The 19073-nt window shown below is 33.7% G+C and overlaps 3 protein-coding genes across 5 annotated transcripts; 2 read left to right on the top strand and 1 right to left on the bottom strand.

Annotated features, from left to right (window-relative positions):
* The first annotated feature begins 230 nt into the window (after window positions 1-230).
* On the top strand, window positions 231-1314 carry LOC125075291. The gene is made up of 2 exons (XM_047687015.1): window positions 231-421; window positions 538-1314. Exons 1-2 carry the CDS (start codon window positions 380-382, stop codon window positions 1297-1299), a joined length of 804 nt encoding a protein of 267 aa, XP_047542971.1. The 5' UTR covers window positions 231-379; the 3' UTR covers window positions 1300-1314.
* Window positions 1315-3425: 2111 nt separating this feature from the next.
* LOC125075267 (zinc finger protein 91-like) lies at window positions 3426-9277 on the bottom strand. 3 transcript variants are annotated; one of them, XM_047686976.1, is made up of 2 exons: window positions 9226-9277; window positions 3426-5862 (listed from the first exon to the last, which is right to left on the bottom strand). In XM_047686976.1, the coding sequence occupies exon 2, from the start codon at window positions 5856-5858 to the stop codon at window positions 3501-3503; it is 2358 nt and encodes a 785-aa protein (XP_047542932.1). In that variant the 5' UTR covers window positions 5859-5862; window positions 9226-9277; the 3' UTR covers window positions 3426-3500. The 3 variants fall into 3 exon arrangements, with proteins under 3 accessions (XP_047542932.1, XP_047542931.1, XP_047542930.1); XM_047686975.1 differs by lacking the exon at window positions 9226-9277 and adding an exon at window positions 7506-7693; XM_047686974.1 differs by lacking the exon at window positions 9226-9277 and adding an exon at window positions 7535-7693.
* On the top strand, window positions 8847-18670 carry LOC125075287 (microtubule-associated protein 1B). The gene is made up of 9 exons (XM_047687010.1): window positions 8847-9155; window positions 11217-11481; window positions 11818-11932; window positions 12698-12804; window positions 13221-13339; window positions 13880-13986; window positions 14712-14846; window positions 15889-16142; window positions 17018-18670. Exons 2-9 carry the CDS (start codon window positions 11413-11415, stop codon window positions 17258-17260), a joined length of 1149 nt encoding a protein of 382 aa, XP_047542966.1. The 5' UTR covers window positions 8847-9155; window positions 11217-11412; the 3' UTR covers window positions 17261-18670.
* Window positions 18671-19073: the final 403 nt, after the last annotated feature.

The following is a 19073-nucleotide window of genomic DNA, read 5'->3' as shown; positions in this document are numbered from 1 at the left end:
CAATATTATTTCGTAATATACTATAAATTCTTTGACACAAATCTGTCATTTCAGATCTTTGCATATCTGTTATCGATAGAAAAAAAATAAACATCTATGGAATATAAATGTCTGTCTTCGACTGTCATTGTCGAATTGTCAAAATATAAATATTGTTTTTATTTTTGTAACCTATTAATGCACGTGCGAACAAAAGTCGCCGTTTTAGTTTAAGTTATAATGACAGAAATAATTATCGACGATGTATATCCCAAAGGGTCAGTGTATCCCATGATTTTAAACTTCCAAAATGGTTATACGACTGACAACTTTGCTAACCAAGAATGCATTTTGGCCGAAAACTCCGTAACTAATAATAAGACCTTAGCCACCGAGATAGATGGCCTCGTATATGCTGGTGATGAAGAAAACGAGGGCTTGGGTAAGACTTTTATACTAGCACGCAATAAAAGTACGGGCAAAGTGCGTTTGATCGAATCGGGTGTCGTGAATGTTAAGCCGATCCTTAAGTTTGATTTAAACGCAACGCATTTACAGCTTGAAACGAGCCATCTAGAACTCAGTCGTAAGTTCGGTTCGAAGAAGCAAAAACAACGTATGGAACAAAGGGAGAAGTTAAAAGTAAATATTGAAACTGTTACCGAACAGATGCAAAATGTAACCCAAGAAGTGACAGAGGAAAACTTAGATTTGTCTATCAATAATATTAACAATGACGATTTCTACATACCTCCCATTAACCGCACAGCTGAAAAAGCTGAGTTTGTCTATGAAATAGACAAAATACTATCTGAAGAACAATATGAAAAGATACATTCCGAGTTAGAGGGTAAAGACTACACATCAGATATGATCCCACTTATAAAATCGATGATATCTAAGAAGACTTTATCGCCAAAGCTTGTAGTATTAGCAGTGTACGCCAATTCATTGCTATATCTTTACACAATGATGGTAAAAGATATTACAAAAAAGTCATTTGTAGCCTGTTCAACGTCTGTGACATTGAATAATATAATTTTAAGTAATTTCCTGACAATGTCACATTCGAAACGAACAAGACCAGCTCCGTTTAAGGACAAGTCGTTATGCCATGCAATAGTATTTTTATTGTTAATTAACAATTTAAAATTAGAGTTGGAAAGTTTATGCGAGGCTCTAAAATTGACACCGAACACGGCGACACTTAAGGTTCGTGTTACTGGAGCCTCGGTTATTACATCGGGTAATAAAAAAATAGTTCAATTGAAATTACCTCTAAATAAAACAGGATTCAGGAGAAGGAGTACAAAATTTTAAATAAATGATTGTATTTTAAAATGTTATTTTATTCATTTTCCATATAAACAACTATAAAATCAAAATTGGTTTGATGTCTTCTAACAGTGTTTCTGTATAAGCCGATGTAGGAAACAGTTGTATGAATAGTACTAAAATTCTTTGTTTTTTTTTGGTACTGACTATCGATAGTTGACCTCGAAAACTATTCAGGATATCGATAGTATATACTATCAATAGTATCGTTTTCATCAATACTATCCATAGTATAGCTAGCTCTCTGTAAGCAATACTATTCATAGCAGCGATACTATTGATACTATCGATAATATCGAGTGTTGGACTATCGATATTATCACCTAAACTAGGTGAGCCGAGATGGCCCAGTGGTTTGAACGCGTGCATCTTAACCGATGATTCGCATTGTCAAATAGCCTATTATTTCTCTAGGCATAATCTAATTTCGTATTTTTTACTGGGTTCCTTAACCTCTACTAAATAATATAAAATGGATTTTAAAAACCAGTCAAGTAGCCTACTAGTCGGGGTCTCTTAAATTTTAACCAATGAATTACGTTCGAATGTCGTTAAAAACATACACTATTCAGTAAACCTAAATGAATATATCACAAAAACGTGTGGTCATGTGTTACTCTGAAATATCAATTATCAAAAAAAAGGCTGAGATTTACAATAAAGTTTAATACAAAACATTACACATTGAATACATTCCTTACAATACGATCAGTCTTCGTTATTCCGTTCTATTCTAGGAGCTGACATCAATACACATAATAAAATTGGAGTATCTGTTTGTAATATTAAAATAACCACTTTTTACTAAATGCATGTGTATGTACACACGGTACTTATATCAAAATGACATTTCTAACAATTTTTGGCTGTCTGTTTGTTCCGGCTGGACCAATTTAGAACGTGATGTACTACTGGCAGATATCTGGTGTAATGAGTTACTTAGTTTTATTTTAGAATTATGAATAAAATAATAAAAAAGTCACGCTGCAATGGCATAATACTGTCCAATATCGCGCGCAGCCCTCGCGCATGCCCCCACTCCGCCGTCACGTCGGGTGCCTCCCATCAAAGACTTTATAACACAAAAGCTATCTAATACAGAGTTAATAAGTTATATTAAATCTGCGAACTGAACAATAACAACCTATTTTGTTAGTAATATATTCCTGCTCTCTCCAGATCTAAAATACAGATCCAAGTTATATCCATCCTTCCATATCCCACTTCTAATAGGACGATAACTTAAACGGCAATTACTTTAATCCTGTTTAATCGTTTATACACACCAGAATCAGCGGCCATACTACTAACCCCCTTGGTCTGTCTCACTGATCTGATGGCTAGCCAGTTCTTTTTTTTTTACGGTATTTGTAGGCGAACGACCAACTGGGCTGATGGTACGTGTTCACCACCGCCCACGACATAGGCTTTGTAAGATGTATTAATCATTCCATCTTTCTTCATCTTAGGAAACGGATACATACCAAACACGGAAGATGATTGTCTTGGCCCCGAGTCTGCCCATTGGATTATAAAAATAGCGGATTACAATAGTAAATATCCTTATGTATATTGTTTTAGTATATAAGAAAAGGCAGAAATTTGAAGCAAACTTCCACGAATCGACCTCCTAGGGAACGAAATACTCGCCCCTCATTGGTCTAATATAGAGCTGCACAAGAGCAATTTCCTTTAAGAGCTCGTTTCGTGGAATGTACTTTAACAATTAAACAGGTTTTATACATATATTTTTTGTGTCAATTTTGACACGCATATTGTGTAGTATGTTTAAAATTCAGTAGGTAGTTTCACCGTCAAAGATACTTCATTCGAATGTCATAATTAAAGTTTCATTAGTATCAAAATCATTAATTTAAATAGAAAAATGTTATTAAAACATCTGTGGACGCTCCTCGGGTTTACGCCCATCTCGTATACCATAATGGCATCTCGCTCTCTTGCCCTCTCTCGCTCACACGCACTGTTTACTCCCTCGTGTATGAGACGCGTGTACACTATATATATTATTATAAAACTAAGAAAAATATATTTATTTTATTAACGAGACTCCGTTTTTTTTTTTTATTTTAATTATCATTTCTTTAAATAAGCAATCACTTTATGTTTCACACGGTCGTATGACGACACCATTTTTTCAAATAAACTAATACAATATTCATTCAATTTTATGGCGACGTAGTTTCTATTTTAATGACACACTCGGTTTCCATTTCATCTTGGGGTTCTATTTTGATGTCGCACGTCGTACTTTCCGGTTCCATTATTTCGTTCGACTCGAATTCGTCGACATCGCTCATTTCAGTCGTACACAGTTCGCTCAAATACAACTTCGTCTTGGAAACGTCGAACGTTTGCTTGTATCTCTGTATCGCGTATTCTAAGCTTGAATACGAAGTAACACACGATTCACATTTAAATATTACGGAATCCCTGAGATGTTTTAATTTTTGATAAATACTGAAGTAAAATTCGTCGTTGAAGTTTTTCAGACATTCGCCACAGTCGACATTGAAACTCCGCTTCCTAGAACCATATGTAGCTAATTCGTCGACATTAAATTCGCAGTGAAACTTCTTTATGTGCCTCTTCAGAGTTTTGCGCGTGCTGAAATCTTTCATGCATATTATGCAACGGGGGAGCGGTTTCTGCTTCAAATTCGGTACATTCGTATGGTAGTTCTCATTGTGATGGTCGAATCTTTCCTGACCTTTGAAAACAATGTTGCACTCTTCGCACTTGTAAATCTCGTCCTCAGCCAAATGTTTCGTCGATAAATGTATATTTAAAGCTTCGATCGACGTGAATGAAACCGAACAGAGATCGCACGGATGCGTGTTCATATTAAATGAATGCAAAAGTTTCAGGTGAATCTTACAAGATTTCGCCGATTCGAAGCGCTTTTCGCAAATATGGCATTGAGGAAACGCCGTCGAATTTGGATGCTTCGTTCTAACGTGCTTCCTTAAGCTTCTCTTCTCTTTGAACAGCGTCTCGCATTCAATGCACTTGTATCTCTGCATGCCTAAATGGGTGTTCTCAATATGGCGTCGTATACTCCTCTTCGATTTGAACTGTTTGTCACAATAATCGCATTTCGACCAAGAGTCGTTATTATGAACGATTTTTATGTGAGACGCCAAATAATATTTGTTATTGCACAATTTTCCACAAGATTGACATTCGACGGCCTCCTCGGTTGTATGTTTCAATTTAACGTGATGTTTCAAGGACCTATCGCTATAATATATGCGATCACAGTGGAGACAGCTGAAGGAAGCTACCATCGAATCCTCCATGTTGGTCGAAGATATATTCGAATCGGCGATTTGAGCTTGTGGATGGAAGATTCTCGTGTGAAATATTAAACTTGATATATCCGTAAACAATTTGTCGCAATGGCTGCATGAGTTCACGTTATCAGGTGGGAAACAGATTTTCTTATGGTCGATTAACGTTTCTTTGCTGAAAAACTTGCTGAAGCAGACATTACAGGTAGACAGATTGTATTCCCTGTCATGGTGAGTTCGCATGTGATCTTTTAAATCGTAAACGGTCGCGAACGCGTTTATACAATATTCACAATTGTAAAACATTAGATTCTGCTTGCGTTGCTTATCTGAACTCCACGTGGCTTTTAAGAGAGATTTCTTACAGTAACTGTAGAAGTCTTGGAACGAATGTTCAGATTTAATATGGTACCGTAATCTTGACTCGTATTCATAGCCCTTATTACAAAATTCGCATTCATAGATGCGATTAGACCCGGCCGCGTCGTAATCATTCGAACTCGAATTTTCTTGTCTATGGCAGAATAGCACGTGGTTTTTAAGATTCTCTTTGCCAATGAATGTTTTTGAACAAAACTCGCAGTTAAATTGAGAATAATTGTACGTAGTGTGACTACGGGCGTGTCGCTTCAAGCTCTGGTTAGATGTGTAGACCTTCGGGCACATATCGCACTTAAATTCACCCCTTTCCCCATGATTCATCTCAACATGCCGTTTCAAATTTCGATTATTCGTGTACACCTTCCCGCACAGATTGCACTTTGTTAATCTAAAGATTGAATTATGCGCCGACTGTATGTGAGTTATCAACGAGTGTTTACCTTTGAACACTTTATGGCACTCGTCGCAAGTAGGATATTCAATATCCGGGTTATGTAAGTGGTTCACGTGTCTTTTCAAGTTACGATCGGTCGTGAATGTCTTGTTGCACAATGTGCAACGGATATCCGGTCTGCCGCCTTGAAGGTGAACTGTTATCATATGCGACGTGATATTTTGCTTTCTCGTGAAGATCCTCCCGCATATGTCGCATTCCGGCAAGCCTTGGCCGAATCTGTTATGACCTCTTGACAGATGGAGCTGCAGGCCAGCAGGGCTGCCGAACCTTTGATTGCATATTTCACAGTAGCACGACGAATTTAAGTGACAATTTTCTATATGAGTTTGAAGATTGTATTTTCTAGTGAACGAACGGCTGCAGTAATCACAGACATAGTCCGAGTGATTTTGTGACATTTTACTGGAACAAAAATTTTATTATCATTACAAATCGTAATAATTCATCAAAAGAAGTATACCAAATTTTTAAAATATATATATTCTTACATCATCGTCAAATATATCTCGTAACTCATTAATATGTTATTTAAAACTCTTGTTTTTATGTCATAGGTTGGCGAGCATATGGGCCACCTGATGGTAAGTTGTCACCACCACCCAAAGACAATGGCGCTGTAAGAAATATTAACCATTCCTTACATTGCCAATGCGCCACCAACCTTGGGAACTAAGATGTTATGTCCCTTGTGCCAACAGTTACCCTGGATCACTCGGCCTTCAAACCGGAGCACAATAATACGGAGCACTGCTGTTTGTCGGTAGAATATCTGATGATTGGGTTGTACCTACCCAGACGGGCTTGCACAATGCCCTATCACCAAGTAAAACAACTCAGTTATAAAATAACACCTTTTAATTTTTTTTATTTATTATATAAGGAGCACTTTATAAACACCCCTATTTCATTTCAAGATGATAACGACTATGATAGCTGAAAATGGATGCTTAAAAACAAATAATAAGCACCAGATTTTGATATGTTAATTACTTTAAGTACGTTACCTCTGAGTTAAATTTTCAGTTAATTTAATAGTATAAAAAAAGGGAGACACAGAAAGAAAATAATGTTATAAATTTGGACTATGACTGTAATTTCTAATAATTCTTTAATGTATTAATAAATTATTAGGAAGTATACAGGGAACTCTGGCGGAGCTTGAGAGAGGCACATGTCCATCAGTAGATTACGAATAACTGGTGTTTTAATTGATTGAAGTTAATATTAATTTCAAGTTAAGTACCAATATCATAACTATTATTTTAATTTTTTGACAAGGTTTATAATCGAAAAGAAAAAAACAAAATTTTTATACAGGTTGTTTTCCGAGGCCATTTTTTCTCCCTTACTTTTTTATATTCTCCAATATATCTTGAATATAAAATGTTTTTCATGCATATACATTCTAGATTTTACTATGTTGACAGTAAAGTTTGTGAGCTATAAAATTTCTAAATTTAGTGCAAAAGCCGCAGGTTCAGCTAGTATTATATATATATATATAAATTACACCCAATTAACTCAACTAACACTGAAATGTTTTATTAAAGAATAATTAAAGATTGGTTACATTTTTCACAAACATCCTCTTTATTTATATATGTTCACTCAATAGTCAGGGGCCATCTGAAAATCAGTGTTGTGCATTAGCACAGCATATACTGAGATGAACCCCTTGCTACCTACACTGTTTTATTATATTGAATTGTTAAATATTTTAATGTATATTTAATTGTTTTTCTTGAATTCAATTATTTTCTTGTGTACTATCGTTGTAATGTATGTGTATGAGTAGCAAAAATAAATGGTTTAAATGGTTTAGTATATTATTTCAATATAAATAATATTCTATAGACGATATATAGACCTATCTTTACATTTAGAATACATATACATTGAAGACGAGATATACGTTTGCCTAACAGTTAATTAATAAAAAAAGTTATCAGTCTGGTCTTGATTGAAACAATGACCAGACTCATAACCACGTAACTCACAAAAATATTTAAGTTATCGAGTAATCCAAAGAATTTAAAATATCTTACCAAAATAAATATTTAAAAAAACGACTTACTTAACACGAACTGTCTCCATATTCGTGAATAAACTAAGTGTTTTCAGTAACCTTAACTTCTAAAATACAAACAGTACTACAAGCATATTTGTAATTTAACTTTTATTTAATTTATTCTTATAACATATTAGATGTTTATTGCTTATTTTACATATTATTCTAGTTGGTTTTATGTATAAGTAGTTACAAACAAAAAATATATTGACAGTTCATTGACATTTGACTTTTGACAGCTCGATGCATCCAAAGGTAAATTAATAATCCTGAAATATTTTTTAAAGTAAAAAGTCGTATAATAAATAGTAAAGGTAATATAATAAATAAGTACATAATTTTTTTTTCGAAATTAACGTTTTGTGTTATATTAGGTATTAATTATAACGATTGCTAACTAAATTAGCAATCTTTATTTCATAAAATAGCAATCTTTTCAACCATACATAGGAACTGAAATTTTTATTAAATTGATACGTAAATTACAAAACCGGAGGAGAATTTATTCAAGGATGCCAGATCTCACTTCTTTGAAATCAACGATGACGAAGATTACTGCTACGCGCACCAGTCTAAGCCATATCTAAAGAACTTCATTCTAATTTGTAACACATCCACAAAATGAACTTCCTTAATCTGCAACTTTATTTTTAAATTATTTAAAGGTTAATTTGTGTCCTAAATGAAGCAAAACTACCAATCGTTTAAATAATATATTTAATAAATTTCCGTTTAAAGGTTTACTAATGACGATAGTCTAAAAAAAAACCATTGGTAGAAAACTACATTATTCATAAATTGCACCCGTGAATGTGCCAAGAAAGAAAAATCTTGTTAAAGATTTCGAACACTATTCACTCAATTTCTATATTGATCAGCCATTAAATCTCCTACCTCTCGTTATGACTCGCTCACACTATTTCTAGTCCACGATTTTGATGCCTAAATAGACATTATCTTGTTGACTAACATGCAGCATATATAACATACATATATAATTGTATTAAAATAATTGTATTTTTAAATGTTGAAAATGAGTAACTACTGACTTTCTTGCCGGTGTTTTTCGGTAGAATCTACATTCCGAACCGGTGGTAGCTTCACTTAGTATAGTTTGCTAAATAATGATTTAAAAGTGTTTGTAAAAGCCTACTTAAATAAAGTAGTATTACTACTACAGCAGACAGTACTCGCCTATTTTTATTATCCAAGACAAATGAATGGTATAATTTCTTCATAAATTACACGTCAAAAGTAGAACATCATGACAGTAATTTTGACATTATTTTGGCCTTACTAAATTTACAAGAGTATGATTCTCTCAATTAAGTAATATTTTTATCAAATTCTAAATTTCATCGCTTTAAATAAACATAACCGGCATTTTCAAAGTTGCGAAGTTAGTTTATTATCGTGGAGTTATCTGCACGAAGTTCACATCCGTCGCCATTTACGCCACGAAGTAAGTACGCGGAATCGGGAATTGGACTGGCGCAGTGAAATAGTGTTACTTAGGTTATAGTGTTAAAATAATTAATAATTGTGCAACGAAAACAGCAATAAAACACTGGGAACATTTTACAATATAAATTAGTAAAACGAAGATAGCAATAAGACGGTACAATGTGTAAGTATTATATCAATTAAGTTATTGCACACGTGTTTGAAATAATTTCATGGTAAAATCACTTACGTACAAATTGAGCGATTATAAAGTACACGCCAGTCGCCAAATGTACTATGTTCGCGCTGTCTAAGTCCTACAAGACAACGAAACTCGGTCATTTATTATTATTGTGTAGGCTATTTTCGTCTTCAGGATTGAGACTGAGCGCTAAAATTCACCTTTTAACTTCTCAACATTATGAACACCGGACTTGAGTAAATATTATATTTAATAATAGCGTTTTAGTATTTTCTCACGTTGTATGTGTCGACTTTTTATTATATCTATAAAACTATACAATTTCGTAAATAGTTTACATAAAATTAAATGTTTTCGAGACAATTAATTTTAAGTTAGCTCAATAGTTTGATTGATAAGCTTTTCAACGGTCCTTAATAAAATATTTTTAAAACTTTTCACTGTACTAAAAAAATGGGATATACCTCCCATTTTCCTGATAACCGGGTCAGTAATGTTTTTAACATTGCACGGTAAACATATTTTTTTATTTATAATACAAAAATATGTATACAACATATCATTACAGGACATGATTGTCTTAAGTCGATATTACAGCATATTTATTAATAATATTTAAAATAAGTCACTATGTTATATATGATATAGTCCAAGTGGCTATAGTTGTGAGTTCACTCAGGCTGCAAAGAAACAAATCCACCCTGTCGTCTAGGGCAAAACTAATATGGCTAGGAAAGTTTTTGTCAACTACAGATTTTCACACTCGAAACAGTCATCTCATATATTTAAAAATTTATAGTAAACTTAATGTTCATTGTATGTAAACCTTGACATATCCATATATATTTATTTTGTGGTACAATACATGTGCTTTAACAACCGGATTGTAGAAAATGTTTACTCGACAAAGGATATTAATTACTTTTTAAACAATATTTGTTTATAAATTAAGACTAATTCCAATGAATTTCTTTTGCTGGTCTGCACCGGTCAGAGATGGATCTTTCCAAATAACTAATAGATTTTAGATCATAAGAGATAAATAAGTTACTTAATATCAGCAGCCCAAACAAAGATTTGTATTTTTGTGGTATGAAGTATATCGGCATTTCACCTCATTCTAAGAAAAATGATGATGTACTTACAAATACATTCTTTGAAAAAATAAAAAATAAATTATAATGTATTTATATGTCTTTATAAAGAATCCAATTAAGCTTCAACTGATTTGATAAACTTAAATAGAAATTGGAAATGATTCTGTAATTATAAAAATATTAAACATAAATTAACTCACTATTATTTAAATTCCTAACAAAACTCGGCAAATATATAAATTTAAGAGCATTTGGTAGATCTGTATATAAGTTTCTTTCCTGCAGTGCCATATAGCAGTTACAACAAATTTGATAGTATTAAAACTTCTCTATACCTTTTACAATCTATTTTAAATAATATAAAAATACATCTATTCTATAAGAAATGATTAATATTAATATATTATCTTTTTTATAAGGCCTTGCAAACTCATCTTGTGACCGTCTTGAAGAGTCGTGCACTTTATATTAACTTTGAATGTATTTTTACTGTTGCAATGTTTGAGCGTTGGGACTGCTGATGGTCTTTAATGGTAATTGGTCGTATTGAGCCATTTGTCAGTCCACCCACCCATTATAAATTAGGGTTCTGCAACTCTAAAGGAAAAAATGGACCCTAATAAGAAAAACTTTGTTGTCCATCTGTCTGTCTCTCTCTCCGACAAGACCCTATCACATATCACGTAAAGATATATATTTAAAATATGTTACTTAAAGTTTATGTTGGATTTCCCATACATCATAACCCATAGGGTGTTTCTCGTTGACCTAATCTTGAAATTTGGCAACAAGCAGTATACTATTGTAGCACAATTGAAAGGAAATTATCTAAAATTTGGTCTGGTGGTATGGAACCCTCAGTGCATGAGTCAGACACTCACTTGCCAGGTATTTTTTTTTTTTTAAATTGTCTGATAAAATTAATATTGAACATTTCTTATTACAGTCAATGAACGTCAGATATGAAGAAGGATAGAACCACGACCGAAGTTCAAACTTATGACGACAGTGCCTTAAGATATAAATAATAATTAGAATTAAATTAACGGAAACCAGTATTTTGTTTTTATTATTTGCGGTTAGATGTTTAGAGATATATGAGAAGGTGGGAAATAGTTCACTTTTAAGTTAGTATTGCAAGCATGAAAATTCCAGAGACATCAGCTAATGTTGGCGCTTATTATGGCAATGAGGACAGTGGACAGTGGCAGGTAGGTTTTTAAATATATATATACCTAAATGCTAAACTATAGTTTAACTGCTGGGGAACAATATAATTCAATCATATTCGATAATCTGTAAGATGAATTTGGCTTTGATATAATTTGGAAGGTTTATAAGCATTAACAAATGTCCAAGAGTCAACACGAGTCCAAGTTCCATTGGGAGCTTGTTATTTCTATGAAATAAATAACTAACCTTAAATTTTCTTCAAATTTAAATGGTACCAAACGGGAAGTGTACTCAGACGAACAAAATGAGCAATTATCAAATTGATTAGATAATTTTTTTTTCAAATTTTTTTAAAAAAATGTATGTTTCCACAGCCAAACGGCGTAATCATAGACAACGGTGTTGGTGGTGGTGTGGTTGGTAGCGGAGACGCTGGTCACAGACCCGCCGTATACCCAGTACCCATCCCGAGAGGACATATTCCTGGAGGTAAGAAAAATTTAATGGATTATTATTATTATCATAACCTGGATGTTACTTTTACCCATAGAAAGCTCCACAGTAATAAATATATACCTTTTACTTTTTGGTAAGGCATTGTGCAAGCATGTCTGGGTGGGTCTCAATCATCATGTTCTACCATCAAACAGCAATTTGTATTATTTTTGTGTCCTGGTGTGAATTTTGAGTTAGCCAGTGTAACTTCAGACACAAGAGACAAATATACAACCAAAATAGTTTCTATGGTTGTAAAGGTTGATTCATATTTCTAACAGCACCAATCTGTATAGGCTTATTCGGTGGTAGGGCTTTGTGCTAGCCTGTCTGAGTAGGTACCACCCACTCATTAGACATTATCCTTACCAGTATTGTTGTGTTCCGGCTTGAAGAGTGAACGATCCAGTGTAGCTACACGCACAAGGGACATAACATCTTAGTTTCCAAGGTTGGTGGTACAGCACCATTGTCTATGGGCGGTGGTGACCACTAACCATCGCTCCTCCACCTACATATATCATTAAAAATAAATAAAAAACAAAAGCTTCGATGGCCGCTAATGATTGGGTGATTAATTAGCCTAGGTTAAATATAATTAACAATAAACACTTCAATTTGAATGACGGATTTGTTTGGGTGCCCATAGTACAGCCCCAAAGTTTGTCTGGCTGGGGATGTTTAAGCATGGTTAATACTTCATACTATCCTACTAGACATTCCCAATGTCTTATTGAAATGTCTGTCTTTGATTTTCAGGATACGTCATGGCTGGTGCAGCGTACCCTGGTGCTGCGTACATCGAGTCCCAGGATGACTTTGAGGACTACATGTGGATGGAAAATGAAGAGGAATTTGACAATCAGGTTTGTACGAAATTTTATATTGTCTTCAAATTGGTTGAACTTTAAATGATGATTCAAAAATAATCGTCAGATTCTTTATCGAGTATATCTCGATTTTCTAATACATTTGCGTTCATCGTCCAATGTATCATGGTTATCATAAAAACAAATAAAATATAAGTACTTGTAAATATTCCATAGCTGGGTAAACCCAGCAGGTTTTAATAAACCACTCCATCAAATGATAGGAAGGTTTCACATGTGGCAGAAATTCATGCATCGTTAAACTGCCAATTTCCTCGTGACATATTCCTTTGGAGTTTACACATGAGAACTCGGTGCTTGCCCCATAACCTAGTATGTTGGATTTATGTGTTCTGATTATTTGAATATGAAGGATGTGTTACTATATTATTTGTCGAAATTTTTGTTTCCAGGTCATGCAGCAATTAGAGGAAGAAGCATTAATGGAACAGTGTATAGAAGCAATGCTGGAAGATGAACAGAGAGAGCAGAGACAGAGGCCGGTTTCAAATGGACACAATCACTATCCAACGTAAGTTTAACCGAGAGCCGTTAGAAACACAAGAATCTTATCATCTCATCTTATATCCCGTTGTTGGCATTATATTACTGTAATTCAATTCAATTCTTAGTTTATAGTACCTTAAATATACCTATATATAATAAAATTTATCACTCAATTGGACTATTCACAACTTCATTTTGTTACATTTAATATATTTACACGAAAAAGAACAAAATGGACTAAACACAAACGTCAACAAACATTCAACATTCATAGGACGAGGAACTTTAGGAGGGAGAATGTAAATGGGACACAGGAACAGGATGTATGTAGTGGAACCTTCGTCTAGGCCACATTCACACTATATTATTGTAATTGTTTTAATTTAGGCCCTTGTGTCTGTGTTTTGGAAAGCACTTAAAGTCATTGGTCCTGCACCTTGGAACCTTGTCAGTTGTGTCGACACTAAAATATGATCTACTGATCTTTGGAGATTGGAGGCCGTGGCCGCTCTCTATCACATCTCTGTCTGTTAGTTGTTGCTACAACATAAAATCTGTATTTCAGGACAAGTAACGGCCTATCATCTCTGTCATTGGAAGAAACTGTTTCGAGATCTAAGTTGAACCCGCTTGCTGCTGAATTTGTACCCATCAGAGCGAGGCCATCTGCAGGTAAACTAAATAAGCCATATGCTTTATTTACACCTCTTGATAAATTTTATCTTCATTTGTTATTCTAAAGTTCCAATAACATCTCTGACATTCAAAACATCATCTTTTTCACTATGGATATTAAAGTTGTTCGATTGTTCGTTTTAACTCTTCCTGTGATAAGATTAGACTATATATTACCCAACTTTATCTGTGACAGCCAATACGAGCAAGGGGTTCTCGTTCCTAACTTACTAAAATTTGTTGAGAATTGTCAGAAAAACATGAATCGTTATTTTAGATAGACTTAGCAGTTTATTGGTAGGCAATGATACTCCCATGTCTCATTGAGTCTGTAAAGCTGGTGGTCGTGCACATTAACTCACTCCTTGCTGGATTGCTATACAGTACACTATTGTTACATATTATGAAATAAAACACTCCGCCGCGTTTGTACGCGATAAACTCTAACCGAATTGATTTCTGTACGGCTTTCAAAAATTAACGGAGTGATTCATGAGGAAAAGTTTAGTTTCTGTATAATACATTAAGATTTTATTTAAATTGGCTGAGATATGATGTTGAAATTGCTGGAAAAAAAATGCTCATCAAATATCTTTATTATGAAGCGATGAAGCCGTATGAAGCCGTTACGGGGTAGTATCAAATCTTCAGTTAGTTATTCTTTGTTTGAAAGATCACCGTGCCTGAAAGCTGATAGGAGGATATTATGCTTTAAATTTCAGAAGAAGCACAAGATAATACAGATGCAAAATCAGAAGTGGAAAGTGTTAAAGAAACAGTTTCAGTACCGCAGGAGAAACCGCAGCAGCCGGACGAAGTTGACAGCAAACCGACTTTGGAAGAGAGTAGAACAGAAGGTAAATTGATGGAAATAATTTGTTACAAGTATGACCAAGTATGAAGTTAAATTTAAAAAAATAGCTAAAGTCTTGGATGCCAAATCTACTAACAAATTTTAATTTTAACACATTTGAATTTCAACATAATCATTTAGATTCGAGAGCCGAGATGGCCCAGTGGTTAGAACGCGTGCATCTTAACCGATGATTTCGGGTTCAAACCCAGGCAGGCACCATTGAATTTTCATGTGCTTAATTTGTGTTTATAATTCATCTCGTGCTCGGCGGTGAAGGAAAACATCAGGAGGAAATTTTGCCACATATGAATTCCACCAACCCGCATTGGAGCAGCGTGGTGGAATTTGCTCCGAACCTTCTCCTCAAAGGGAGAGGCCTTAGCCTTAGCTCAGCAGTGGGAACTTTACAGGCTGCTTATTTAAAATGTAATTTAAATGTATACTAATTAAAACGTGTTAATGACGCATTATTTTGTCAATGTTGTGAACTACTTTTACAAGTTATAAATTGATTTGGCAAGCTTGCTTCTGAAGATACCAACAACTCCTCACATTCTACGGCTAAACAATAGTAATTACTATTGTTGTTTAACAGTTTGAAGGGTGGAGACATAACTCTTTGTATCTCAAAGATAATAATAATAATAAAACTTTATTGAAAAACACAATGCTTACATAATAGATTAACATATGACACTATTAACCTTCTTAAACTTAACTTAAACTATTACAATGTTTTCCATTGGTTGAGGTGCATTATGGTTTTAGCAATTTTAAAATTTTGATTATCTTTGGACCCCACACTAGGAGACCTGTATCGTGGGGCCCGAACACTTGATTTCACAGGTTGCTAATCATCGGACCAAGACTTAAATATTCACCAATCTGTATATAAACATTAGATGTTGCATTGATGCATTAAGGTTGTAAAGGATTGTAACTATTTCTTAAAATAATGTTTCTGGGTAAAACAGCAATGATTACTTCCCATCAGGTAGAATATTTCCAGTTTACATTCAATTAACAAATACATAAAATTTCAGAACCGATCCCAGTGCCAACGGAGCCGCCGGAAGTGAGCGCCGCAGACGTCCAGCCGATAGACAAGAAGGTTAAGGATGTAAAGAAGGAAACGAAGCCGAAGACGGATGTTAAGAAAGTTATAAAGAATGACGTTAAAAAGACTAAACCGGTTCCGGTGAAATCTGATAGTAAAGTGACAGCAAAGAAGAAGGAAGTGAAAATTGTTAAAAGTGAAATGAAGGAGGAGGAGGCGCCGGTCGCCGACGTTGTCAAAGTGAGTTGAATATAAGTTTAATACGTATCTAATAACTTAAGGAGTAATGATGAGGATAGGGTCCACTAGGGTCGAACATAAAATAATAACAATTTAACTTAAAAATTATTTAATAACATTTTAATTTTAACATTTTTTTTTTTTTTAAATAAATATTGGACAACATCACATACATTACTCTGATCCCAATGTAAGTAGCTAAAGCACTTGTGTTATGGAAAATCAGAAGTAACGACGGTACCACATACACCCAGACCCAAGACAACATAGAAAATTAATGAACTTTTTCTACATTGACTCGGCCGGGAATCGAACCCGGGACCTCAGAGTAGCGTACCCATGAAAACCGGTGTACACACTACCCGACCACGGAGGTCGTCAAGACCGAAATATACAACGATACAATACGATAAACATTGGTCGAGAGCTCGATTGATCTATTATATTCAATATGGATTTGACTGGCGTATTGAACGTCGACAATATCAGAGTTATTACTTATTAGCGAATCATTTGAAATTCCTAAATGTAAGTTTTGTTTATTTTTTGCTACTTGCATTGAAGAAGGCTATAGTGTCTGAGAAATAAAGCTGCTACAGTAATCATAATATATTGTATATAATATAAACCTTAGGGATCACTTATTTCTCTCTCTCTCTCTCTCTCTTCGAATAATTATAGTCTCTGTTGAGATCAACCGTGGACGAAAATGTTCCAATGGCCATCTCATCTCAAGAGGTCCAAATTAATTACTAAACTAAATAACTACAAACTATGCACATGAATTCAGTGGTGCTTGTCCGAGTTTAAACTCGGTATCATTGTTTAAGATTTATATAGAAAATCAGTGAAAATAACTAAAATCTTTCTTACAGCAATCAACACCACCACCAACTGAGGAATTACAAACGGGAATTAAACCAATCAACTACGCTGCCGCGGCGAAAGCGAATAAGCCGAAGAAGGCAACGTCACCGCCGATAGTGGAAAAGACTCCGCAACCAACGAAAACCGACAAACCTGTGAAACCAGCAGACAAGCAGGACAAGAAGCCACAAGTAAAAGACAAAGTTAAAGTAGAGAAACCAGTTGTACAAAGGAAGAATTCCACAAAGTAATTCTTAAATTGATTGTGTACAAAAATTAATAAAATACAAAATATTTTTTTTGAACTGGCAACCCTGATGTACAATGTCAACGAGGTTCTAAACTTTTATCAACGGGCAACACCGCCAGTTTTGTATGTATATAGTTCTTTTTTTTTTATATTTTGTGATATTTCCCGTTAATTGCATTTTTTTCTTGAAACGAGGAAATGAAAAAAAAAAAAATATATAGTGTAAAAATCATAATAATATAATTGTACAAGATTATAATAAAAAAATAATAATTTTATTGTTTAGTTTGGTGGTGCGGGTTTTTGTTGTACAGACAGACATACTAAGTACATGCATAATTTAAAAGCATAATATTCATTCGTACAACATTACTATGTTCAATACATCTTAAAAACTATAGATTTCTTTGAATAAATCGATATTACTTAATAATTCTATTGTTTTTTGAAAACATCTTCAATATTTAATTGCTACATTTGGAAAATGTATAGTGATTTTGTCGGACAAGTCAGTTATGGGCAAGAAATGATAATGTTAAACAATATAATAAAAACACTTGCATTGGTGTGCCAACTACATCAAAATTAATAATTACAGTATGACCGATAAGCTCTGTTCACGAGCAAACAAGGCAAACCTGCCGTTATTGTCTAACTACTTGATCTATTTTCTCTAAATAATATGTAATCATTGGATTATCAGTTAAAATAACCTACATGTTACACTATGGATTCAGTAACAGCCCTAAGTTGAGGTCGGGTTAGACATTGTGTGAGTATAGGATATATTTGTAGCGAGCCTAAATCATTTTTCAGTTAGTATATTTTTACAAAAAAAAGGTTTTGGTTCATATGCTTTATTTTCACTCAAAAGATAAGGATATAACAATAAAAAATAGTTAAAAACTATAATAAATACAATTAAAAAAATTCATTGTATATTTTTTGAAGATGTGTATTTTTTATATTTGATATTACGTGTATAGATGTGTATGAAATGTCACTGCAAAAAGCCGCGCCATGTTATATTAAATATAACAAAAAGAGCCTCCATTTAAGGCTGTCCACTAACCGTATAGAGCATAGAAAATTAGGAATTTAAAAAAAAATGTACATTTTTGTGAGCGTCTAAAAAAAAATGTATAATAAAAAAAAAAGCACGCGTTGTGTGTTATGGGTATTCAGTTATTTTAGCACTAAGTTTATATAGATTAGAGGTTTTGTAGGTTTTAAAATATAGACAAGTACATGGGATGTGCACTCCGTTAGACAATGATTCGAAGGCGACCTCAATTTATTTTTGGCTGTCAACTTTAAGTTGTGCTTAAAAAAAAAAGCTAATGTCACGTTGACGGATAAAATACAGAAAAGAGTTGGCAATAAAAATACTTCTTTTTTACAATTTCTAATTCGAAATTAGGGCAACTATTTGTTAAATTTTTTAGTTATTTATTATATATTTATCATACCATACAACACTATAGATAAATCTGTCATAAGTAATTAAAAGATTCGTCAAAATGCTAGTGAAAATATACATGTCAAAAATTTTGGCGCCAGCGACCGAAACGTCAACTTGACAGTTAAAAAATTTTTCGAAATTTCTTTAGATCTCAAAAAACGCCAACAGTTAAAAAAAACGTTTTTTTTTATGGTTTGCACAGTTCGTGTTATTTATCGGCATGATATTTGGAGGTTGCTAGATTGTCATAAATATACCATTTTGGTAGACGATTCGTACCATTTGGTAAGTTTGGTTGACTTGCTATTAGATTTTATTATAATACTGAATTTATCGTTTACAATCATAGATT

Source organism: Vanessa atalanta, chromosome 30 (assembly GCF_905147765.1).
Source record: "Vanessa atalanta chromosome 30, ilVanAtal1.2, whole genome shotgun sequence".
Lineage (NCBI taxonomy): Eukaryota > Metazoa > Arthropoda > Insecta > Lepidoptera > Nymphalidae > Vanessa > Vanessa atalanta.
This window is presented reverse-complemented; position numbering and strand designations above follow the sequence as displayed.

Bases quoted from the DNA above. Each gene is read 5' to 3' on its own strand.
- LOC125075291 (XM_047687015.1), top strand. From the start codon at position 380: ATGGCCTCGTATATGCTGGTGATGAAGAAAACGAGGGCTTGG. The intron at 422-537 runs GTAAGACTTTTA...ACGCATTTACAG, and splicing joins TGAAGAAAACGAGGGCTTGG to CTTGAAACGAGCCATCTAGA.
- LOC125075267 (XM_047686974.1), bottom strand. From the start codon at position 7,554: ATGGAGACAGTTCGTGTTAA. The intron at 5,863-7,534 runs GTAAGTCGTTTT...TTTTTGTTCCAG, and splicing joins ATGGAGACAGTTCGTGTTAA to TAAAATGTCACAAAATCACT.
- LOC125075287 (XM_047687010.1), top strand. From the start codon at position 11,413: ATGAAAATTCCAGAGACATCAGCTAATGTTGGCGCTTATTATGGCAAT. The intron at 11,482-11,817 runs GTAGGTTTTTAA...ATGTTTCCACAG, and splicing joins AGGACAGTGGACAGTGGCAG to CCAAACGGCGTAATCATAGA. The intron at 16,143-17,017 runs GTGAGTTGAATA...TCTTTCTTACAG, and splicing joins CGGTCGCCGACGTTGTCAAA to CAATCAACACCACCACCAAC.